Source organism: Heterodontus francisci, chromosome 26, assembly GCF_036365525.1.
Source record: "Heterodontus francisci isolate sHetFra1 chromosome 26, sHetFra1.hap1, whole genome shotgun sequence".
In the NCBI taxonomy this organism is placed as follows: domain Eukaryota; kingdom Metazoa; phylum Chordata; class Chondrichthyes; order Heterodontiformes; family Heterodontidae; genus Heterodontus; species Heterodontus francisci.
This window is the reverse complement of record NC_090396.1, coordinates 51132649-51158042: the sequence shown is the minus strand read 5'-3', so window position 1 is coordinate 51158042 and position 25394 is coordinate 51132649. Positions and strand designations below refer to the sequence as shown.

At 43.5% G+C, this 25394-nt stretch overlaps 1 protein-coding gene across 6 annotated transcripts in view; it reads right to left on the bottom strand.

Moving 5' to 3' along the window:
* bahcc1b (BAH domain and coiled-coil containing 1b) overlaps window positions 1-25394 on the bottom strand; it is a 476710-nt gene that overhangs the window by 86211 nt on the left and 365105 nt on the right. For all 6 annotated transcript variants that reach the window (XM_068058204.1, XM_068058206.1, XM_068058205.1 and 3 more), the window contains 5 exons: window positions 23964-24339; window positions 18868-19734; window positions 4008-4204; window positions 2947-3083; window positions 650-781 (listed from right to left, as the gene is read on the bottom strand). In XM_068058204.1, coding sequence (XP_067914305.1) covers window positions 650-781; window positions 2947-3083; window positions 4008-4204; window positions 18868-19734; window positions 23964-24339 — 1709 coding nt within the window. The remainder of the gene's footprint in view (window positions 1-649; window positions 782-2946; window positions 3084-4007; window positions 4205-18867; window positions 19735-23963; window positions 24340-25394) is intronic.

Genomic DNA, 25394 nt, shown 5'->3' with positions numbered 1-25394 from the left:
ACTCCCCCGCTCTTCTTTGAAATGGTGCCATGGGATCTTCTACATCCACCTGAGAGGGCAGATGGGACCTCAGTTTAATGTTTCATCTGAAAGACAGAATCTCTGACAGTGCAGCATTCGCTCAATACTGCACTGGAGTGGTCAACCTTGATTTTTGTGCTCAAGTGGGGCATAAACCCATTACTTTCTGAGTCAAAGGTGAGAGTGCTAGCACTCATTTATTTATAGATACAGCACTGAAACAGGCCCTTCGGCCCACCGAGTCTGTGCCGACTATCAACCACCCCTTTACACTAATCCCATATTCCTACCACATCCCCACCTTCCCTCAATTCCCCTACCTATACTAGGGGCAATTTATAATGGCCAATTTACCTGTTTAACCTGCAAGTCATTTGGCTGTGGGAGGAAACCGGAGCACCCGGCAAAAACCCATACAGTCACAGGGAGAACTTGCAAACTCCGCACAGGCAGTACCCAGAACTGAACCCGGGTCCCTGGAACTGTGAGGCTGCGGTGCTAACCACTGCACCACCCATCTACAGCTGAAACAGTGTGACAGACCAGAATTTCACCTGATCTGGAGTACTTGACATTGTCCTGAATATACTGTGGTACAGGAATTTTATAACAGTAAATAACCACTTACTTAGCTTTTTTGCTGTCACATTTCTCTAGTTCACTCAGCTGTCCAAGAGATGACAGGACAGTGGAAAGATGTTTGCGTTTTCTTGGTCGCCCAGGTCCTCGCCTGGCTGGGCTTCTTGAGTTTTCATCTCTCCTGTCAACCAGAATACAAATAACGCTATCAACTGGTCATCACCAGATTTTCACCTTATATTTTAATTTATATGTCTCCCCATCATCCTCTTTTATAGGTTATTTGCCAACCACCAAGCATCCTGCAACGAGAAGGTGATTCTGTCTGGACCATGACCTTTTGCATCACTGTAAATGATGCTGCACTGTGATTGACTCGGAAAAGGAATTATTCAGTAAATTGAGATTAATTACGTTCATGTTTTTCAACATGAGATGAAGTACCTTATTATTTTGCCGTGCTTTAGCTACTTGCTGAGGAGAAAGCTGATGGAATTTTCCCAACCAAAGCAAGTAAGTTAAGAATGAAACATAGTCCTGGGATACAAACACATGACATCAAGTCCTCCGCTACTTTGACAGGCATAAGCACAATATTTTTAACATGATCCCTTATTCCCAGACTGCAACTCAAATTTACTCAAGATAATGTTCACATTTCCGAGTGCACTTTCTGCTTCAAGGACAATCACCTCATGAAATTTAGCCGGCAGATGGAGACAAAGCCAGAGATTTTGACGTCATGCACTGAGCCAGCGATTTTGCACTAGCATTATACCATAACAGATCATAAATACTCAAATTACTATAAGGTAAGCTGCATCTAACCCATGCATATGAAGGTCATTGGCAACTTTAGTAACAAGCCCAAGATGCTTATCATGTAATTTGATGAAAAATGTATTTTCTGTAATGTTGGATATTAGAGAGGTAATGAAGTGAAGAAAAGTATACAACACGGCTGAACCTTATTCTCTGAAAGAACTTGTCAATCATTTACAACTGCATTGGTCTAGGTTTACACATGAAGAATGGACACCTGGGAGGGGTACCAGAGAACAACTGGTGCCTACGGAACTGTAGCCCAGCAGGAATCAGTGGCGTTAGGAGAGAAGGAGAAAATTGGAAAACAATGTTGAGTGTATATATAGTGATGGACAGGGCATCGCAGTTGTGTGGGACTGGCCAGTGGGTCTTTTCCTATCTGGCATTGTCACATGTTCATGTGATGCAAGTGTTTTCCCAGGTTTTTCCTTCGTCTCCTGAAAGGATGTGCGGCTCAATGTCCTCCACGGGCACCGAAAGTCTCCAGGTGCCTTGCATTTTTTCTTCATGAGCTGAAACAGTCAATGACCTCAGGCAACCAGTCGAGAATCTGATCTTGTTCTCATCTGATGCTCTCATTGACAATAGTGATGAAAAGTGGGACTCCTTTCTCACTTGCCCCGACCTAGCTCTGCCACACTGCGGTTAATGGCAATAGCTCACTACCGCTTATCTGAGATCAGCTGATTCAGCTCTCTGCCCTTGGATTTTCCTGATCTGAGGAGCTCAGCATCATACAATAGAATACATTCACTTCCTGAACTAGTGCTTGCTTAACAGGAAAGCTGGAATATTCCAGAAAAAAAATTGATAAAGTTCCATGAATGACAGCATTTCAATTGAGCACTTTTTACCAAGCCATGTTGTGACATTTTTCATCTGAAGACTCTGTTTTGTATGAAATTAGCAAGTATTGCAAATTTCTCACATGGGTGATATCAGCTCATTTGATGTGGATGCTTTGATAATTCCATCCTATACTTTTCAGCTATTTTTGCAAAAACAGCCCTGCATCCAATACGCTCATCATATTCGTGTCCCTTTATATGAAGGAGAATAAATTGTTTGTTGGATCAGAGCCTTGGCCATGCTGTTGTTGTACAGACTGTGCTGTGTGTGGAGACATAACATGGCACAATGCACACACCTGGAATTGGCTAGTCACTGAATGAGGTTGTGTAGGAGCCAGCAGTACAGTCTGTTCAAAAGCTCAGAATGGAGCTGGGAGAGGCAGGGAAGAAAAGTAGGGGTGGGGTGGGTGGGTGGACAAAGTCAACTAAACTGGAAGAGTGGAGATGGGAAGATAAAGGTTGAGTTAACTATGGGAGAAGTACCCTTCAGCAGAATGGATCCGATCGGAACAGGATCTTATTCTTCATTACTACTTGCAAAACAAAACTGCGCCAAAACACTCAAAAGCATGGAAAGCAGTTCCCTGGGAGCAATGTTCTATACTTTCTGAGCTGTATTTCTGATTCCATTTCTATCACATTTAAAAGGATAATGTGAGATGGCACCCACTCATGATCATGTCTCCTTTGAAGTTTGGCCAGTTCTCGTTGCTTTTCCTTGTAGCGGCGCTGTAGTTCAGCTAGCCTCATTCTCATCTCCAGTTCCTGTGTATCCATTCCATCAATTGCAGCCTTTAGAGGACAAACCTTGATCATAAAGAACCAATATAAAATAGTCAACCATTCTGTGAAAAGGCTATCCTACCTAATTAAAATCATTTATGGTAATTATTGATATGTCATTACTAAATTGACTACGTCCAACATTTACTTTTTCCACTGGTATAAAAATATATACTTCACACTATGTATGTGGAAGAAAATAATCCACTGGCTTTCCTGTTTATTTATTTTTAAAATCTAAATTTAAAAACATCCTGCATAAAAGGAAAAATCTTCCTTTTCTCTTGAAGTTAACATGCAAATAAAACACAGTAATATCGGTCCAGACTAAATTCTATCTTATACCCAGTTATGAGCTTTGTCCCTGAAGCTAGACATAGATTGTTTCTTCAATACATTGTCCCATAAATGCTACATGTTCGTCAACAGCATATAATCTGACTCAGCCCCATTTACAATTGTTTTGCATCTGTCCCTGGAACACAATACTGTGATTCACAGCTGCTTTACATGCATGTGTAGGTGAGAACAGGAATGCCAACTTTTCAGTCCTGGCAATATCAGAGCTGGCCAGCACCATTGGGCACTATCTTGGTCTACTTCCTCATTTTGACTGCTTCCCTCAATTTGAATTGACTACGCATAGAGGGTTGTGCAAGCATCTCATTTCCCAATGCACCCAGCACTTATTCGGGTCTGTGCTCCATGTAGAGCCTTTGCAAATTTAGCCCATGATTTGTTGGACTTGAGGCTTTCTGCAACCTATGGTCTAGACTCATGCAGGAAGAATGATATTTGTAAGATTCCAGAGGTTGTGGAACCACACCTAGCAAACAGTTAGTTTCTTCAATTATTATTTTCTAGGGAAACAGGGAGGTAATGTAACCCACTGAAACTGAGACCAAATAATGCCGTGCTGCATTTTACAAAATCCACCAACAAACTCACCGTCTCTGCCTTTGGACTCCATGAGTACTTCCTCCGTAAATTCAGCACTCGCGGGATTCGAACTATATAGGATCTGCCTGACCTTGTGTCATTCTGGGGGTCACCCATTTCGATGGGTACTGCTTCTACCAATGAACGGGCAGCAGCAATAGTTGCGAGGCTTTGGAGATCGTGAGTAAGTACAGCCTCATCCTCCCCTGTGTACAAGAAACATTTTCATATTTCATTAGCACTGATGCATTATCTTGTAGACTACCTCTTGCAATGCAACCTCACTGGTGTCCAATTGAGCTTTAGCTCTCTCACTCACAAAAACGCCTAAAAACAGCACCAATCACAAATTTTCAAGACCCCACATGTTCACCATGCAGCAGGGCTGAAACCACTGCAGATGACAGTATCCTCATACCTAATCCTTCTTTTCACATCCCATGTCCCCCTCATCTCACACTCTCCTCTGAATTACAAGCTGCAAATGGTGGAAATATGCCTCTCTCCCCCCCTCCCTCCACCCTCACCACAACTTTACTCTTGTACCTTTTTTCTTTCAGATACCCAAGAGGTGCAACCTAGCCAGGCAGTTAAGGAACACCAAGAAAGTGTTGATGAAGGCATAGCACCGTCACTTGATTTCACACTCGCAGCCACCTGCTCAGATACTGATACTGTGCCTATTTTAGAAGACTGGGATCTGCATGTGTTGAGACAACAGGCATGAGTGGGCTGCTGCCAGGGCATGGGGTAAGGATAGTCGGAGGGCGAGGTCACACACTGGTTCCGCTGCAGAGGGCACAGATGAGGACTTCGATGGGGCAGCCAACAAAAGATCACTGATGGGTGTGCATTGGGAAGCCTGCTAGAAAGGTTGCAGATAATGTGAGGGAGCATGGAGGAGCCCAGCACCAATTTGGCAAGGGGCTCGGAACCTATCCTTTTCCACATGGAACTGATGGCCAATTCCATTTGCATACTTGTGGAGCCAGCTGTAATGCAGCGTCTGGTGACCAATGCTGCAGCTGCCATTGCAGCAGAAGCAGAAGCCACCCAATGTCTGAGTGCTGCCATACAAGGTCAGACTGCTGCCATCATGGCTTTTGATTACAGTGTGCAAAGGGGCTTGCTTGACGTCACAGCAGTCCAGCTATCTGTCCTCCAACAGATTACCAGGATTGCTGAGGCATTGCCCCAGGGCTCCTTGGAGCACGAACCTGCTGTCCTCCCTCAGGATGACAACATTTATCCTCCCAACCATTGCCACTGCCCTTGCTGTTGTCTGGCAGCTGGCCAACCCAGATTGCTGCCACCCAGGCTGAGATGGCGCAGTCCGCAGTCAGGCCTTCTAGGCCCATAGCTGCTTGATGTTGTCCTCCAAGACCATCTGCAGTCTCCTCCACTGAAAGCCAGCAGCCTCCCACCAGTCATGCTGCAGACACTGAAGTAGCACTGTGTAGGAACACTGAGATAGACAAAGGCACATGGAAGACAGACATTAAGGGAAAACACAAGGGAGATCAGTTGACCTTTGTATGCAATGATGGCATGATTTCATTTATAAATGTGGTTTGAAATGTTTATTTTGTGGTGGCTTTTTTTTTGCATTGTGGTCGAGTGGATGCGATAGTGGTCAGTAACATAGGGAAGGTAATGAGAGCGACTGTTGGTGAATGGGTTATTCGGGCTGAGGTTATTGCTATCACACTTTGATGAGTTCTTCACCATCAGTCCAGCCAGAAAGGGACTGTTAAACATTTGTCCAGCCAGTCTAGCCAGATTGATAGAACCAAGAAATGAAAGGACCAGTGTGACATACAGACAAGACCATCAATGTTAGTGCCTGAAATAAGTGAATCTTCAGTATTCGTAACAGACCCGAAATGCAGGCCCATTCCCTGGTAAGGCCTAGCACTGGTGGAAAGGGTGAGAAATTTAATTGCAACTGCAAAGCCCAATTGCGTAACACATCTTGCAGGTGTGATAGTTAAACCAATATAAGAGAATGCCTAACTATTTTTGTCTATTTTCAGAAACTCCTGGCCAGACGACAGCACCTTGTTTCATTGGATATGAGTGAACAGTCTGCTGGGAAAATGATCTGGGAGGTCGGGAACCTCAGGGAAGCTCTGAAAAATCCTAACGTGAGCTGTAAGAGGCAGAGATCAGGTGAAGTGGAAATTTGTTCCATTATCCTGACCTTTGTTCCCAGGTAAATGGAAGTTCCACAGGGGCAAAGGTTAGGAAAATCTACCCTATTATCTAATGTCTACTATAAGTATTTTAGATAAATATTAAAAAATACTTCCCTACCCAGTTACACCTTCAGATTGAAAAAAAAACTGTCTAACATAGAACATTTCCCCAGATAAAGGGCACTGTATTTGCTCAAAACAGTCACAGTCCAAAATAAAAGTGTAACAGTGTTGTTTCATATCAAATGGTAGGAAGCACTCGGAGATATATGTAAGGAACACCTGGGGAGATGGTGGCGTAGTGGCTATGTCACTGGACTAATAATCTAGAGGCCAAAGCTGGGGACATGGTTTCAAATCCCACCATGGTGCTGGTGGAATTTAAATTCAATTAATTCATAAAAGTAATCTGGAATTGAAATCTAGTCTAAGTAATGGTGCCATGAAACTTTGTTGATTGTAGGGGCAGCACAGTGGCGCACTGGTTAGCACCGCAGCCTCACAGCTCCAGCGACCCAGGTTTGGTTCTGGGTACTGCCTGTGCGGAGTTTGCAAGTTCTCCCTGCGACTGTGTGGGTTTCTGCCGGGTGCTCCGGTTTCCTCCCACAGCCAAAGACTTGCAGGTTGTAGGTAAATTGGCCATTGTAAATTGCCCCTAGTGTAGGTAGGTGGTAGGAGAATGGTGGGGATGTGGTAGGGAATATGAGATTAATGTAGGGTTAGTATAAATGGGTGGTTGTTGGTCAGCACAGACTCGGTGGGCTGAAGGGCCTGTTTCAGTGCTGTATGACTCTATAATTACAGTTCATCCACCTGAAAGGGCGAATGTGGCCTCAGTTTAACATGTCATCCAAACTACAGCATAGCAATCCCTCAGTACTGCACTGGAGCATCAGCCTAGATTTATGTGTTCCACTCTCAGGAGTGGGGTTTGAACTCATAATCATTTGACTTAGAAGACAGAGTGCTAGTACTGAGCCAAGGCTAACATATGGTACTAGAGGGCTGATATTAGAAAATGCACAGAACCACAGAAGACTTTTTGATTTGTGAAGCTCTCTGAATAAACTCATACAGAGTAATCTTAGCCCAGTTTTCTTGCAGAAACTTCATCTGTACTCAAAGAGTTAAAATCAAGTTTCAGGGAAATGTTGGTGTAGATCTTCAAAAGGGTCATGGACTAAAAATAAGCAAATTATGTCAACTCGTCTTAAAGACAACCAGCATGATGTCATAAAACACTGCAATACAATGCCTGTTCTCCAATTCCACGGTCATCCTATAGGAATGACCTCACCTTTTTTTCCGAAAGAAGAATCACTAATGGATTCAATATGTTCTAAGATACTTCAGGATCAGTCAATCACTTTGGCCAGAAATGATCAATTGAGCTGATAAAAGTTTTTATTGATTAAAAAATGCAACGAGACTACATGGATTCAATAATTTAAGAGCCTGTATTGAAGTGTGTGGTCTGTAACCTGTGAGTAACAAAAAACTCAAGTGTGTTTGTCCAGATATTAATGTAATAATCAAAGCTTATAATGAGTACATATTATATGATCACGCCAGTGTGTTGCTGGGTACATATTACATGTGTGTGCGTACATATTGGTCCAGATTTTTTCCTGCAATGGTGACATATACTATAAATTTCCCTAACATGCCAAGCTGTCCTTTGATAATTTATTCCATATTTGCTTGCATCACTAATTAGAATACGCTACAGCGAACTTTGCATCAAACCAGACGCGACACCTGCAATAGCCATAGAATGGCGGCAGTGTTCACAGGCTGTGGAGGCTGCTTTGGTCACTTTCCTGTCAATTTCAAATGCAACCCTGGAGTAATTAAAGAGGGAGCGATAGCGTGGCATGAACAATATGCTATTAACTGAAAAACTGCAATAAATAAACAAAACCTCCTCGCGGCTAAAAATATAACTTTTTACCTTAATTTGTTTTTAATGTACCACACAAAGTATGACTCCAATAACTACAAGCAACTTTAATTAATAGGCTACATCACCTCAATTTCACATCCCACTTTATCTGAACAAGCTCCCTTCCTACAAGTGTCACAGCCCCCTGTAAAACTAATTACTAAGCACATAAGAAACCTCAATGCTTGTCAGATAGTGCACACTCTTCAGTGCAACAGCTATAACCGTTTTGCCCATTTCAGGAGCATAGGGTTAGCGATGTCTGTCGCTTTCATCAACCTCACTCGCCTAATTGACCCCGACAGAAAGGCTCACTTGTAGATTTAAGTGCTTTTTTGAGGGAGTAGTGGGGTTGGACCTCATTTTAAGATGGAGAATCCCAGTTAGTGAATGCTGAAGGTGGTGGATGGGGTGCCGATCAAGCAGGCTGCTTTGTCCTGGATGGTGTCGAGCTTCTTGAGTGTTGTTGGAGCTGCCCTCATCCAAGCAAGTGGAGAGTATTCCATCATATTCTTGACTTGTGCCTTTTTTTGGGGAGTCAGGAGGTGAGTTACGCAATGCAGAATTTCCAGCCTCTGACCTGCTCTTGTAGTCACAATATTTATACGGGTGCTCCAGTTCGGTTTCTGATCAATGGTAACCCCAGAATGTTGATAGTGGGGGATTCAGCGATGGTAACACCATTGAATGTCAAGGGGAGATGGTTAGATTTTCTCTTGTTGGAGATCGTCATTGCCTGGCACTTATGTGGCTCGAATATTACTTGCCACTTACCAGCCCAAGACTGGATTTTTTTTTAGATTAGAGATACAGCACTGAAACAGGCCCTTCGGCCCACCGAGTCTGTGCCGAACATCAACCACCCATTTATACTAATCCTACACTAATCCCATATTCCTACCAAACATCCCCACCTGTCCCTATATTTCCCTACCACCTACCTATACTAGTGACAATTTATAATGGCCAATTTACCTATCAACCTGCAAGTCTTTTTGGCTTGTGGGAGGAAACCAGAGCACCCGGAGAAAACCCACACAGACACAGGGAGAACTTGCAAACTCCACACAGGCAGTACCCGGAATCGAACCCGGGTCCCTGGAGCTGTGAGGCTGCGGTGCTAACCACTGCGCCACTGTGCCGCCTCATGTTGTCCAGGTCTTGCTGCATGCAGGCATGGACTGCTCCAGTATCTGAGGAGTTGTAACCGGTGCTGAACACTGTGCAATCATCAGCATACATCCCCACTTGTGATCTTATGATGAAGGGAAGGTCATTGATGAGGCAGGTGAAGATGGTTGGGCCTAGGTCACTACCCTGAGGAACACCTGTAGTGAAGTCCTGGAGCTGCAATGATTGACCGCCAGCAACCACAACCATCTCCTTTTGGGCTCGGTATGACTCCAACCAGTGAAGATCTTTCCCCCTGATTCCCATTGACTTCAATTTTGCTCGTACTCCTTGATGCTACACTAGGTCAAATGCTGCCTTGATGTCTCACCTCACCTCTGGAATTCAGCTCTTTCGTCCATGTTTTGACCAAGGCTGTAACGAGGTCAGGAGCTGAGTGGCCCTGGTGGAACCCAAACTGACCATCAGTGAGCAGGTTATTGCTGAGTAAGTGCCGCTTGACAACATTGCCAATAACACCTTCCATCACTTTGCTGATGATTGAGAGTAGACTGATGGGGCAATAATTGGCTGGGTTGGATTTGTCCTGCTTTTTGTGGACTGGACACACCTAGGCACTTTTCCACCTTGTTGGGTAGATGCCAGTGTTGTAGCTGTACTGGAACAGCTTGGCTAGGGGTGTGGCTAGTTCTGGCTCACTAATGTCCTTTTGGGAAGGAAATCTGCCGTTCTTACCCAGTCTGGCTTACATGTGACTCCAGATCCACAGCAATGTGATTGATTAATAACTGCCCTCTGCAATGTCCAAGCAAGCCATTCAGTTGTATCAAACTGCCACAGAAAAGTTGAAAAAGAAAAAAACCAGATGGACCACCATCATTGACCTAGGCACTGGAAACAACAAAGGCACACCCTGCCCAGTCAACCTTGCAAAGTCCTCCTCACTAAGATCTGGAAACTTGTGCCAAAATTGGGGCAGCTGTTCCACAGACTAGTCAAGCAACTGCCTGACATAGACATATTCATGAAATGATATCTTACAGACAATGTCTCAGACTTTTCCATCACCAACCCTGGGTATGTACTGTCCCACCAAAGATGGTGGCACAGTAGTATACAGTCGGAAGGAAATGGCCCTGGGAGTCCTCAACATTGACACTGGACCCCATGAAGTCTCAAGGCATCAGGTCAAGCATGGGCAAGGATACCTCCTGCTGATTACCACTCAACTGCCCTCACTCAGCTGATGAATCAGTACTCCTCCATGTTGAACACCACTTGGAAGAAGCACTGAAGGTAGCAAGGGCACAGAATGTATTCTAGGTGGGGGACTTCCATGTCCACCACCAAGAGTGGCTCGGCAGTACTACTACTGACCAAACTGGTCGAGTCCCGAAGGACATATCTGCTCGACTGAATCTTCAACAAGTGGTGAGAGAACCAACAAGAGGGACAAATCTACTTGACCTCATCCTCACCAATCTACCCATTGCAGATACTTCTGTCAATGACAGTATTGGTAGGAGTGACCACTGCACAGAACTTGTAGAGATGAAGTACAGTCTTCACACAGAGGAAACCCTCCATCGTGTTGTGTGGCACTACCACCTTCCTAAATGTGATAGATGTTGAACAGATCCAGAAGCTCAAAATTGGGCATCCATGAGATGCTGTGGGCCATCAGCAGCAGTAAGATTGTATTCCACCACAATCTGTGATCTGTGGTCCAGCATATCCCTCACTCTACCATTACCATCAAGCCAAGGGATCAACCCTGGTTCAATGAAGAGTGCAGGACAACATGCCAGAAGCAGCACCAGGCATACCTAAAATTGAGGTGCCAACCTGGTGAAGCTACAACACAGGACTACATGCATGATAAACAGCAGAAGCAATGTGCAATAGACAAAGCAAAATGATCCCGCAACCAATGAATCAAAACTCTGCCGTCCTGCCACATTCAGTCATGAATGGTGCTGGACAAATAAACAACTAACAGGAGGAGGAGGCTCCACAAACATTATCCTCAATGATGGCGGAGCCTAGCACATCAGTGCAAAAGACAAGGTGGATGCATTTGAATCCATCTTCAGCCAGAAGTGCTGAGTGGATGATCCACCTCAGCCTCTTCCTGAGGGCCCCGGCATCATGGATGCCAGTCTTCAGCCAAATCAATTCACTCCATATATTATCAAGAAATTGTTGAAGCCACTGGGTACAGCAAAGGCTATGGGCCCTGACATCTTTGGAGGAAGGAGATTATTTTCAGCTACAACACCTGCTTTGCAGCCTGGATTTCAAAGTTTTAAATAACACAGCCTGTCGCTTTGTAATAATTTGTTTTGTCCTGCCGAGGAGTGTGAGCGTAAGACACTATCCTTTCTTGGCTTTTCTGGAGGTCTGTAATTCTGACATAGAATTACATTCTGCCCATCAAGCCTATATCAGTGTTTATGGTTCACACAAGTCTCCTCACACCCTACTTCATCGAACTCTAAAGAAAAGTGAAAAATGAGAAAAGGAAACTGTTTTTAATGAACAATGAGACAAAGATTGACAATTTACATTTGTTCATCATTTCTGGGGAATGTGGAAAACTGACTCCGCGGATTTTTACCTTTGTTCACAACAAACATCCAGGTAGTAGATGCAATTAATTTTAGACAGCACTTCACATATTTTACTGTCAAGTGATAATGATGCTTGCTCAGTTTAAGCTGTAGTTTCCCTTTTCCAGTTTTGTGATTATTGTTAATTTTACTGCTGGCAGATCCCCAGAACAGCTACTTTTCAAACTAAGGGGCAGCAGCATGAAAACTGGTGTTAATCCATGACAGTGGCGAATGGCATTTATTTTAATATTTTTATATTAAATTTTATATTTTAATAATTTTATTATGATAATTAACTTCTCACTGTTCAAACCGAGGATAATGGGGAAGCAGCCCAAAAATACCAGGAAAATATGGCATGTCATAAATAATAGCGTAAGTCACTACCTCTGTACTTTCAAGGGTCCCTGCGTCACAGACAGGCCATTGCTATGGTGCCATCCCCAAGGAAACCTCGGCCATTAAATGATATTCAGAGTGTGTCTACATATACGTTATATGATACTGTGTGCATCATATGGTGCATTTGTGTGTTTAAGTACATATTCTTTGATAATCTGTGTATGTTTATACATATGATAGTTTTGTCAATTAATCTGTTTTTGTCAATGAGTACATGTTATATGATTATATATGAATGTGCATTTAGCTTACACTCCCATCTATGGTGAGAATCATATCTGGCAGTATATTAATTGGATTTTTATATTATATGTAAGAAACCCATCATTACCAGATTAGTTATAAAAAGCTGCAATATTGCAAAACAGCCTGGCCAGAATTTTACTGGAAAGAGTGAAATCCCGCAGCTGGGACCAAAAGCAGGTCCCAAGCCCACGCGGGTGGACGGCGGGACCCCGGGGGCAATTTTACCAGCGGCAGCCAATTAAGAGGCCAGCACCAGGGCCACTGTCCAATTAGGGACAGCAGCATGTCTCTCAGCGCTCCTAGCCCTATCAGAGGGTCAGCAACTCAGCAGAGCCACCCTTAGAGGTGGCTGCTGCTGAGGTTTCAAGGAGAAGGGGAGAGCGCCTCTATGTTGAGGTACCCTCGAAGGGCGGGTAAGGATTTTTTTTTTAATGTGCTGGGACCAAACAACAGGCCCCAGTGATCAGCGAGCAGGAGCAGCTATTGCTGCCACATGGGTGTGGGGGCCCTCCGTGGGCCATAGAGCATGAAGAAGGAAGGACCCTGTAAAATGCCAGCTGGGATGCAAAGCAGCCATTAATGATCTACTTAATTGAATTAATTGGCTGTGCGACACCGGTCGACAGGCGGCTGTGCCACTGCTGTTCCCGCTTCTGGGAATATCCCGTGGCAGCAGGAAGATGTCGGCTTCCCTCTCTATGCTTTCCACCGCCATTTTCTGAGCCCTCCCACCTCCCAGCCCACCTCCAGAAGGCTGGTAAGACTGTTTTTAAATACGCCAGATAGATAAATTTGAAAAATGTTGCAAAACATTTGCTGGGTACATTGGATAATGATGGTGTCAGAATTTCCAGAATTCATATATCAAGTTCTTAAAAAACAGTATAAAAAAAATTTCAGATCAAAACAAATAATTGGCTGCTGAAAAGATTCATTTTGGTTTCAGCTGGTCCTGCTGTTGAACAATCCAAACATCAACACTGACATCAAATCGCACTGAAAACTAGATTTGTAATCTTTCCTCTTGCTTTTATCTATACTATGCATCATTCCTTGGTTAAGTGAATGGGTGTGAGTAAGCTTTTACTCACTGGTTTCTAAGAGTTTTGTGATATTGGTTTTGGGTGACTTTCCTTTTTGGTGACGGTACAGGTGCTCTCCACTTGGAACATCAATTAATGTCCTTGCCCGAATTGGGGGTTTGCTCTATAAGGAACAATTGGTAGAACTTTACGTTCTGCTACTCAATGGCACAACATGTTAGTCCCTGATGACCAGCCCGTTTACATTGTGAGCAGGAATCCTGAGCACTGGTGGCAACTGAGGAACAACTGTTGCATGCTTGAGATTTCAGTAATTGTCTATGATGGCAAATCATATTGACAGTTTGCATGGTGTGTGTTGAGCATTCTGCCCATCCGCAACAAGAAGAAGCTTGGAGCATCTGTTTGATGTCAGTAATTCCACGGTTTCCCAAGTAGCCTCTGAAAACCACCACCTGAAGGTGTCAGCTTTGGGTTCAGTGATGGCAATATTGCCTCAGAAACAGAACACTGCACGTTCAAGTCCTACTCCTGAGACTTAAATGCATAATTTAAGCTGATCCTTCAGTGCAATACTGAGGGGGGTGCTGCTTTCAGATGAGATGTTAAAAATAAACCCCATCTTAAGCGAGTGGAAAATATCCCATGACATCATTTGAAGATGAACATTTACCCCCCCAAACAACACCATTGAAACAGATTATCTGGTTATTTATCTCAATGCTGTTTGTGGGACTTGCTGGGCTGGATTTTGTTCCCAGCCTGATGTCGGGTTCCGTGGCGCGTGGTGGGGTGCGGAGTGGGGGGGGAGGGGGTGCTGGAGAATCGGAGCGGCAGTGGCCGCCACGGAACCCAACACTGGGATTGCTGGGCCCAATCTTCCCAGCGGTGGGGAAGCTCCGTGACGCCCCCTCCACCGCTTTGCAATGGGGCACGAGCTTGCATATTTAAATTACATCTCTGCATGAATTAAAATGCAAACTGCAATGCTCTTACCTTCAGTTCCTGATCCTTAGCGCAACTTGCGGCACTCACATGCCTTCAATTTCCCATCCAGGGAAAGCTGACGCCACCGAGTTGGGGAAGGGGTGAACTCTGCATCATGGTATGCTGTTTGCAGGGCTGGCAACCTTTTAAAAATGGCGCCAGCACCTGCTCTTTCAAAATGTGATGCTGTGAACAGCGTCGCCAAGACCACCCCTGCCACATGATTGGGGGGGTGGGGGTGCGGCCGCCATCAATATGTAAAGTGGACGCCCGCCACATAATCGTGGCAGTGCAGTGGAACGGGTCCCATGGGGAACTGCTGCCATGTTCCGTGGTGGCAGGACTATGAAATCCAGCCCACTGTGTGCACAGTGTTTCCCTACAATACAACAGTGACTATAATTCAAAAGTACTTCAATGGATGAAGAACACTTTCGGAAATCCAAAGATCATGAAAGGTGTTAGCAGACCTCATTTATATTGAAATATTGTCACCAATGGCAACCCTGACCTCCGTTACAAAAAACATAAGGTATGGGGGTGGGGGTGGAGAACATTTAGGGACAGTATAACAATATTCTAAAACTCCTGAAATGTTTTAAACCTAAAGTTGACGTTTACATAGCATAAATTTATAGTTGACCTGCAAGGTTTGTTTTATATTTTTTATTTTATTATTTTATATTTTATATTTAGAGATTTTTCACCAATAGGTTCCCATAGCTAATGAATAAGAATGTGGGCCTGTAGCAGCCTATTCTACATTTCTTGGCAAACAACTACACTTAAATAAAGGAGTGCTAGTTTTGACAGAAAGTAAATTTCTGACAACAAAGAGCCACCTCAAGCAATTTGTTTCCACTTTCTAATAAGATCTCAATCACGAAGATAGATTTGTGCAATCAGAGAAAGTAAATTGACCATATTAAATGTACAAGACCGATATACACCTATCTGGGAGGGGGAGAGGTTCCAAAGTTTAAAACATGCTACACTCTACTCTCATTCTTATATCCTTTGACAAAAGACTGTCCAGCTCCCTGTTGAATGTGGCTACATTAATTTACCTCCGCTGAGCACTCATTCTGTAAAGTAGTTAAATCTAAACAATCTGTTCGCCTTCTCTTTTCTCAGCTTTACATTTTTCCAAATGAGGATTTTATGTCTTGTTTTGCTTGTAAAGTGTTGATGTCACGGGAAAGTCGCTCCCTGTGTGAAACAGCTGCCTGAAAGCTGCAGGAAGTGATCAGAGAGGGTTCTGCCATGCTGATGTGGGCAAAAGGAAGTGTTTGATTGTGCTGGGCCAACATCACAGCTGCTTGGCATTGTTTTCTCTCAATGTTTTGAGATCAGAGTGAAATACAGGCCTTTGGGGAGATTTGTTTTACAAGACAAGTTCTTTATCTTTTTGAAACACTAAGAGAGAGGGGCTTCAGGCTCTGAGGATTTTTTTTGGCAACAGCTTGAAGGTTTTGATATTCAGGAAATAAGTCATTGTTGCATTGTGCCCGTGTTTGTTCTATAAATACCAAAAAAGAAACGATACACTAATTTGATCCCTTGCACCACATCCTTCTGTGACCTGTGCTGCAATAAAAAATGAATTATAAAAAGGTCTGTTTTTATATGAATATATTCCCTAAAGCCTTGGTTACAAAGTCGATTCATTGTAAATGGATTATATAATTTCATTTAAAATATCTTTAGCATTCTCGTATCATTTGTGAGTAGTAATGACCAAATTGTTTCCCTCATCCTTGTTCAAAACTATCAATTGTAGTGAAAAGCTTAGGCAGTTACGAAAACTAATCATGCTCCGCCATGTACCAGTTTAAAACCAGGGGATGCTTTTTAAAAGTGGCTGGTAAGCAAAAGCATTTCATTGGGTGGCGCAGTGGTTAGCACCGCAGCCTCACAGCTCCAGCAACCCAGGTTCGATTCTGGGCACTGCCTGTGCAGAGTTTGCAAGTTCTCCCTGTGACTGTGTGGGTTTGCGCCGGGTGCTCTGGTTTTCTCCCACAGCCAAAGACTTGTAGGTTGATAGGTAAATTGGCCATTGTAAATTGCCCCTAGTATAGGTAGGGGAATTGAGGGAAGGTGGGAATGTTGTAGGAATATGGGATTAGTATTAATGGGTGGCTGATGGTTGGCACAGACTCGGTGGGCCGAAGGGCCTGTTTCAGTGCTGTATCTCTATTGTGAAATATTTTTATTCAGAAAACATTTCAAAATATGGTGAATGAACTGGTAAGATCATAAAGTTCTCACCCTCATTTATAAATCTGCTTCAAAGCCCCTTGTCTCACCCTGTCTCTGAAACCTCCCACTGGCCTATATCCCAGCTTGCAACCTTTCTCTCCATTGAATCTGGACAATTGTCCCTTCCCTTCGGTGGCACAGTCTTCAGTTTGAGTTTGCACTTTGGGCTTCACCTCTGCGTTATGACATATTCCCTACCTTCATAAATGTCCTGAAATTTTACATTTTCAACTGTCTCCTTTAACTCTTCTTTTAACTCCTGATCAGTGTCCATTTTCCCACCCCTCTTTCTGAAGTTCCATGGGAATTTTGTTACATTAGAGGTACTGCACAAGTATAAGTCATATTTTGGCAATGTTGCTTTTACGCATATCTTCCAACTAAGAGGTGCTTTTTAACTTGTATACATTTATTTTATTGTTGCTTTATAAAAGAAAGAACCTGCATTTATTTATAGCACTTTACAGCCGATAAAGCATTTTTGAATCGTACTTATGTAGCAAATGCATCAGCCAATTTTATGCAGAGTAGGGCTCCACAAATATCAATCAAAAGATCAGATCAACTGTTTTAGGTACTGGTTGAGGGATAAACAATGGCCAGGACACTAGGGGAACTCTCTTGTTCATCTTTGAGTAGCACATTAGGATCAGACAGGGCTCCAGTTTTACATCTCCATCTGTAAGATGGCACCTCCAACAATACAGCACTCTCTCAGTACTGCACTGAAGTGCCAGCCTAGGTTAAGTGCTCAAGTCTCTAGAATCAGGTTTGAATCTATGATCTTCTGGCTTAGAGATGAAGATGCTGCCACTGAGCCAAGGCTGACACCTGACAGGTTTGTAATTGAGTAATTGCCCAATTGGTTTAAAGTATCATCACAAACCTTACCTTTTGCTGAAATAGGATTTTTAGTTCGAAGCAGCATTTTATTCGAATAACTAGAACTTCAACAGTATAATACACAATAAACTAACAACATTTCACTGATTCGTGCTTGCTGTCCCAAAAATTGTCAGTTAAGTGCACCCTTGCACTTCTGCTTATATGATGCAAATAGAATCCCAGGTAGTGTAAAACCAGATGGGCAAAATCCCTGAATTTCAAAAAGCTGCCATTCCCTCCATTAGGAATTCATGCTAGTTTAAGAAAATACATTTTCTCCTTTTCGCATCTCCACTACCCTCCTTGAAGGTGTTGACTACTTGGTGGAATAGAGTCCCATAGACACTGACTGCCATCTGGGAGCTCATCCAAGTGACCGTTATTGATGCCTGAGTCATGATAGTGAGTGTTGACAGGCTGTTAGACACTATAGCCAAGCACAATTCTGACCTCACACACACAATTCCACCACGTGTCACTGGATAGTAAGCAACAGGAACTGTGGCTGACATTCCCTTTTTTAATGTCAATTTTTAATTTAGGAGTGTTGAGACCCAATAGCTCTGCCCCTACCACTATCCTCGCTCAGATCATCTAACCCAGCACACACCAGAGATCAATCCCGGAATCCCTAAAAGGGTTTTTGGATGAGACGTTAAACCAATGCACTGTCTGCATGCTTCGGTGGATGTAAAAGTTCCATGACTTCATAAAGAGAATGGATAGTTCTCTGGATGATATTCCTCTCTTAACCCATTTGCAGTTTGTGATATGTGTGAATAGGCTGTCATGTCAGCAACTGCACTTCAAAACTAATTCATTGGTTGTAATCTGTTTTGGGATTTCTTGACGACATGAGATAGTGCTACATCAACGTTATTTTGTTCTTTCTTTTGTTATTCTGCATTATCCAGTTACTCTCTGGATAAACTTACTGAACAATTGGATCGATTTTTATTTTGAAATTCCATTTAATATCAGGATATTTAAAAATCATAATCTTTTGTCACAACCCAGGTTCTTCCATTTAAATTTTTTTTCTGGTGGGGAGGATTTTCCAATCATAGCGAAAATCAATAATTAGAAAGTAAAAATGACTAATTGAAGAGTCATCATGCAGACAGTGTTATTGAAGCAGAGTAGGGATGCATAAGTTAAGGCACTTACCTTGACTGTTGCCATCACAGTTTTGTCGTTGCTGCTCGAGTTCAGCCAGTTCACTCAGCAGTGCTATTCCATGCATCCCTGAGCAGGGGTAAAAGGTTGAGGTTGTAGGGTGTGAAGGTGGTATGGGGGCGCTGGGAACCTCAGGCTCTAAAGCAAAGAGCTCTCCCATGCTGAGGCCAGCTGCCACGAGAGCATTCATCCCTGCCATGCAGTCCAATCTCCACTTGAAAACTTCATCCCTCTCTGAGGCATCATGGCTAATTTCTGAATCTTCATCTTGATTTACCTGTTTGACTTCTTCAACAATTTTGCATTCCTGGTTTAAGTCAGTCTCAGCTATCGAACCCAAGTGGTCAGAGTTTCTCACGTCCAATGTTTCATTGGTTAACGTTATGGATTCACTGGCTGAATGAGGTGACTCCGTCACTGAATTATTTTGTCCTCCTCCTTCTCCTGTAAGTCCTTCATCAGTGACAATTCCCTGAGAAGCAAGCAAATGCCTTGAGCATTCCATGTTTTCTTTCATAGATGACTCAAGTTGCTCCACAGTTGAATTCTCTGCTAGCAATGCATTTACTGTCTCCTTTTCTTCTGAAGTGCAGAGAACCTTGTCTGTGTTTTGCTCTACGACATCCAGGTCATTCGTTGCGATCCGTTTGTCAGTGGGGTTTGCCTCCTCCACCATGCTTGACTGAGTATCACAGTGAATTTTCGCACCAGGCGTAAAGGTTCTAGACTGCTCTGGTTCAGCCGCCGTGGTGACAGGTTGCATAGTTTCAGGGTCTGCGGGATCAGCAGAGTGCACAAGTGGAGTAGGGGAACTGTAGCCCATGGCAATGGCTGTGTATGTGTAACCAGGTGGGAGATCTGGAACAGAGAGTGAGAAGAAGTATGTTTTATCCAATACAAGCATGATTAACCCTCACAGTTCACCAGATCTGAGAATATTCAATGTGGCTTTACTGGAAGAAATGGTTTTCTAAAGATATAGGCTTCCTTTCTACCATGGTGGTGGAGCAACTCCAAGTAAATTGTTCAGATCTTTCTGGTATGTAACTCTCCATGGTGGTTTTTTTGGGTGTATCATCCTATTCTACAAAACAGGAAGTGTGATCTGTAGGGTGCTTAGGTCAATGCAGTTCCTGTGCAAAGTCCATTTTAATTTATTCCTCTTTCCACTCTGATAAATTGAACATATCTGAATGAATGAATCATCACTTATAGTGTCTATAATTGTAATGCCATGATGCTTACTCTATGTCAATTTTTGAAAATGCAAGAGAAAATCTCTTTTGTTCAGGTGTCCTGCATTTACAAACTGCTGCAAAAATGTTAAAAATTATTAACTGAACAAAAAAAAAACAAAAGTGCAGTGGAAGCAGGAGCAGAGGTTCTGCTACACTTGGAAACTGTGGGCAAGGTTATCAACTTGTTTATAAGGGTGAAAGGGTTCAACCTGGTCATTGCAACGCCCTCCACCCTGAACTGATAATCTCTCTGCCATCCGATTATACAGCTGACACTGAGTTCAAGCAACAAATGTTATTAGTCTGTCTTCCCCAAGAATTCTGAAGGTGCCCCTGACTTCATTCTGGTTGGCGGCAACCTGACTACCTTGTCATCGGCTGAGTGTAATTAATGGTATCCATCCGCCTCTTTGACATAACCACCAGATGAATATGTATCCTTCCACCAAACTGCTTCCTTCCCAAGGACTGCTGAAGGAGAAAAAGGTTTCTATCTCCCAGGCTTTTTCCTCCTTTTCTCTTCAAAATAAAACAAAAGAATTTCAGCAACTGCATATCATCTAACCTTGAAAATTAGAAGGAAATATATTGGATTTTAGTGTCTTGTGTGTTGCTTAGACATAATAGCTGGGCTTTAGGGTGCCAGTAAGGCACTTTCAGCAGATTCTTATGACAAGTTGTAAGATTTAAGCATTATGTAAAGTACTTTGAGATTAAAAAACCCTTGAGAACAAGGGTTTTCTATACAATATTTTTCTTTGATGATTATTTCCTTTTTTTTCTCCAGAGAAGTGAGACAATCTGAGTCACAGATGCTTCCATGCTCATGGGGATGAGCATTTATTGTCATTTATTTTCACCCATTTGTCCAATGAAAACTGGTTGATCTTACTTGCTGAAACCAGGTGAATTTAACCCTGTTCAGAGTAGCAAAGAGTATCGGATCATCTACTCAGTGGCTAATAGTGAATTTTCTTTCAACCAAAAACTCAAAACCTGCCCATTTATCAATATTCTCCTGGCCGTGTTCACAAATGTCAATGCTCTCTTAAAAGACTCCATTTGTTAAGAGAATATCCCTATAAGCAGAAATGTCAAACCATTGCTTTTTCTGCCCTTCCCCAAGATTTTTGTTTGCTTGTTCATGGGAAGTGAGCGTCGCTGGCAAGGCCAGCATCTATTGCCCATCCCTAATTGCCCTTGGTGGTGGTGAGCTGTCTTCGTGAACTGCTGCAGTCCATCTAGTGTAGGTACACCCACAGTGCTGTTAGGAAGGGAGTTCCAGGATTTTGACCCAGTGACAGTGAAGGAACGGGCGATATAGTTCCAAGTCATGATGGTGTGTGGCTTGGAGGGAAACTTGTAGGTGGTGGTGTTCCCATGTGTCTGTTGCCCTTGTCCTTCTAGGTAATAGAGGTCACGGGTTTGTAAGATGCTGTCTAAGGAGCCTTGGCAAGTTGGTGCAGTGCATTTTGTAGATGGTACACACTGCTGCCACTGTGTGCCAGTGGTGGAGGAAGTGAATGTTTAAGCTGGTGGATGGGGTGTTAATTAAGAAGGGTGCTTTGTCCTGGACGGTGTGGAGCTTCTTGAGTGTTGTTGGAGCTGCACTCATCCAGGCAAGTGGAGAGTATTCCATCACACTCCTGACTTGTGCCTTGAAGAAGGTGGGCAGGCATTGAGGAGTCAGGAGGTGAGTTACTCTACTCGCCACAGAATTCCCAGCCTCTGGCCTGCTCTTGTAGCCACAGTATTTATATGGCTGGTCCAGTTCAGTTTCTGGTCAATGGTAACCCCAGGATGTTGATAGTGAGCATTCAGCGATGATAATGCCATTGAACATCAGGGGAAGAGAGTTAGATTCTCTCATGTTGGAGATAGTCATTGTCTGCCACCTGTGTGGCATGAATGTTACGTGCCACTTATCAGTTGCGGGCACAGACTGCTTCAGTATCTGAGAAATTGCAAAATATATTGAACATTGTGCAATCATCAGCGACCATCCCTACTTTTAGATTAGATTAGAGATACAGCACCGAAACAGGCCCTTCGGCCCACCGAGTCTGCGCCGACCATCAACCACCCACTTATACTAATCCTACACTAATCCCACATTCCTACCAAACATCCCCACCTGTCCCCATATTTCCCTACCACCTACCTATACTAGTGACAATTTGTGATGGCCAATTTACCTACCAACCTGCAAGTCTTTTGGCTTGTGGGAGGAAACCGGAGCACCCGGAGAAAACCCACGCAGACACAGGGAGAACTTGCAAACTCCACACAGGCAGTACCCAGAATCGAACCCGGGTCCCTGGAGCTGTGAGGCTGCAGTGCTAACCACTGTGCCACTGTTACTTCTAACCTTATGGTGGAGGGAAGTCATTGATGAAGCAGCTGAAGATGAAGATCCTGTTGTAATGTCCCGGGTCTTCAATAGCCACGCCCATCTTCTTTTGTGCGAGGCATGACCAACCAATTTTTGCCCTGATTCCCATTGATTTCAATTTTGCTCGGGCTCCTTGATGCCACACTCAGTCAAATACTGCCTTGATGTCAAGGGCAGTCCCTCTCACCTCACTGCTGGAGTTCAGCTCTTTTGTCCATGTTTGGATCAAGCTTGTAATGAGGTCAGGAGCTGAGTGGTCCTGGCAGAACCCAAACTGAGCATCAGTGAGCAGGTTGTTGCTGAGCAAGTCCCACTTGATAGCACTGTTGGCGACACCTTCCATCATTTGCTGATCATTGAGTATGGCCTGATGGGGCATTAATTGGTTGGATTGGATTTGTCCTGCTTTTTGTGGACAAGATATACCTGAGCAACTTTCCACATTGTCGGGTAGATACCAGTGTTGCAGCTGCACAGGAACAGCTTGATTAGAGGCGTAGCTAATTCTGGAGCAAAAGTCTTCAGTACTACAGCCAAGATGTTGTCAGGGCCCATAGCTTTTGCTATATCCAGTGCCTTCAGCCATTTCTTGTTAGCATGTGGAGTAAATTGTATTGGCTGAAGCCTAGCATCTATGATGCTGGGGACCTCAGGAGGAGGACGAGATGGATTATCCACTTGGCACATCTGGCTGAAATTGGTTGCAAAGCATCAGCCTTGTCTTTTGCACTGACGTGTTGGGCACCCCCATCATTGGTGATGGGGATGTTTGTGGAAGCTCATCCTCCTGTTAGTTGTTTTAATTGTCCACCACCATTCATGATTGGATGTGGCAGGACTGCAGAACTTTGATTTGATTCGTTGGTTGTGGGAATGCTTAGCTCTATCAAATGTTGTCTCCTCTATCATGCATGTAGTCCTGTGTTTTCATTTCACCAAATTAGCATCTCATTTTTAGGTATGCCTGGTGCTGCTCCTGGCATGCTCTTCTACACTCCTTGTTGTATTAGCTTCTACTAATCATTCCCAGAACACACAACTGGAGTGTTGCTTCAGACAAAAAGAGTCTGAGCTGTAGAAACTGCAAGAGGCACACTAACTGTATCCATCTGCCATTGATTTATGCATCGATCTTCATATCAGTCTCTCAATGGACTTCTAACAGCTACCAGTATTTCTACTGCTGGAAAGGAGAAAATAGAGTGGGGCATCTGTGGAACACAGATTCATACACCTTTAGACCAGCCAGTCTCTTTCATTTTAGTAAATATCAAGAAGTCTATCTTTTTTATAGTATATACTAACCCCCTGGCAGTGGGCCACTGCTCTACGAAATATCTGTAGTCTAGTGATACTGTCAGATTTTGAAGTACCAGGACTCACAATAACTGGAGCCTTTCAATTCTGCGCAAAACATTTGTACCTTATTTGTGTTGTTGATATAATTGTGTTCATACCTGGCTCAAAAGGTTCTGGATAATGTTGAGGTGGCTGTCTTTCTGCTCTCTTTGCAGCTGTTTGATTCCCTGTGGAATTCTGGGATGAAGGAGGGTTGACTGCTGAGGACTGTGGGACAATGGCAGGATCAGAAGAAGGACAAGAAGCTAAAGGACACACTGCAGGGGGCTGGGGGGTGGGACAACCTGACTTGGGTCCTAGAGAAGGAGAATGGTGGCATGGTGAAAGTTTGGCAGAACACATGCCAGCCGGCAGTATGACAGGTGAAGAAAGACTCTTGGGAGAGTTTAAGGCAACTGTTTTGTTTGATCTCCTATTCCTCTCTAGAGTATGTTCTTCTGCTTCTATTCGACGCTCCTCTGCCTTCCGATGATCCTAAGGAAAAGACAGTATTCAAATGGTCAACTGAGACTGTTAATATCAGAGTCAAATTTGTTTCTTTCCATTTTCCTACAAGTATGTTAGAGCACATCAAATCTAAACATTGGGTTACTTAGAAACATCAGGAGAGGAATCGGCCACTCAACCCCTCAAGCCTATTCTGTCATTTAATTAGATCATGGCTGGTCTGTATTTTAATTTCATCCACCCACCTTGATTCCATAACCCTTCACACCTTTGCCTAACAAAAATAGGTTAGAGTCATGTAATAGTACAGAACTTGAGTATTGCTGAAAATAGAGACATGTTGTCGAAGCTTTTCGTCTTACACTCATCAGGACAATTGCAAGAGTAATGGAATAACCGTTGCCATGGAGAATGCACAGTGTGCTAAGAATTACGCTGACAACCAACTGAAGATTGTCAGTAGGGCTCGCAGCGTGGTGCATTTGCGCGTACTGGAAGCTACATATATTAATACACAGGGCCTTGTTCTTTGCAGATAGAAAGAATATGTACAAACATTGCGCCTGTTTCAGCTGAACAAAATAAGTGACAGCCATTCGCTGGTTCATTTCTCAGGGCAATGCCTTGACCAATCAGTGTCAAGCTGCCTGGTTTAAATTTCAAACAAAGCTTGGAAGTTAACTGTCAGTCACTGTAACTGGTGCATTTTCCATGGCAATGCCTCTACCAATCAGAGTTCACTTGCCAACCAATCAGCACTCTCTTCTCATGCAGTATAAGTTGTTGTTTTCCCTTATATTGGTTATTCTTGCAGATTGTTCTGATGAGGGCAAGACGAAAAGCTTCGACAACATGTCTCTATTTTCAAAAATAGGTTAATTCTTAAATTGGTAGCAGAGAGATAGTTATCTGAATCAAATAGAGCTGCACTTTGTCAATGAAATGTGCATTTATGATTTAAGTTTACAAGCTCCATTGGGGATTCTCACTTCCAATTTGAGAGTGTCTTCTCACAATTTCTTCTCATACTTTCAAACTCCCATGGGATCACTCAATTAGTTTTGTAGCACGAGAGGGAGCTG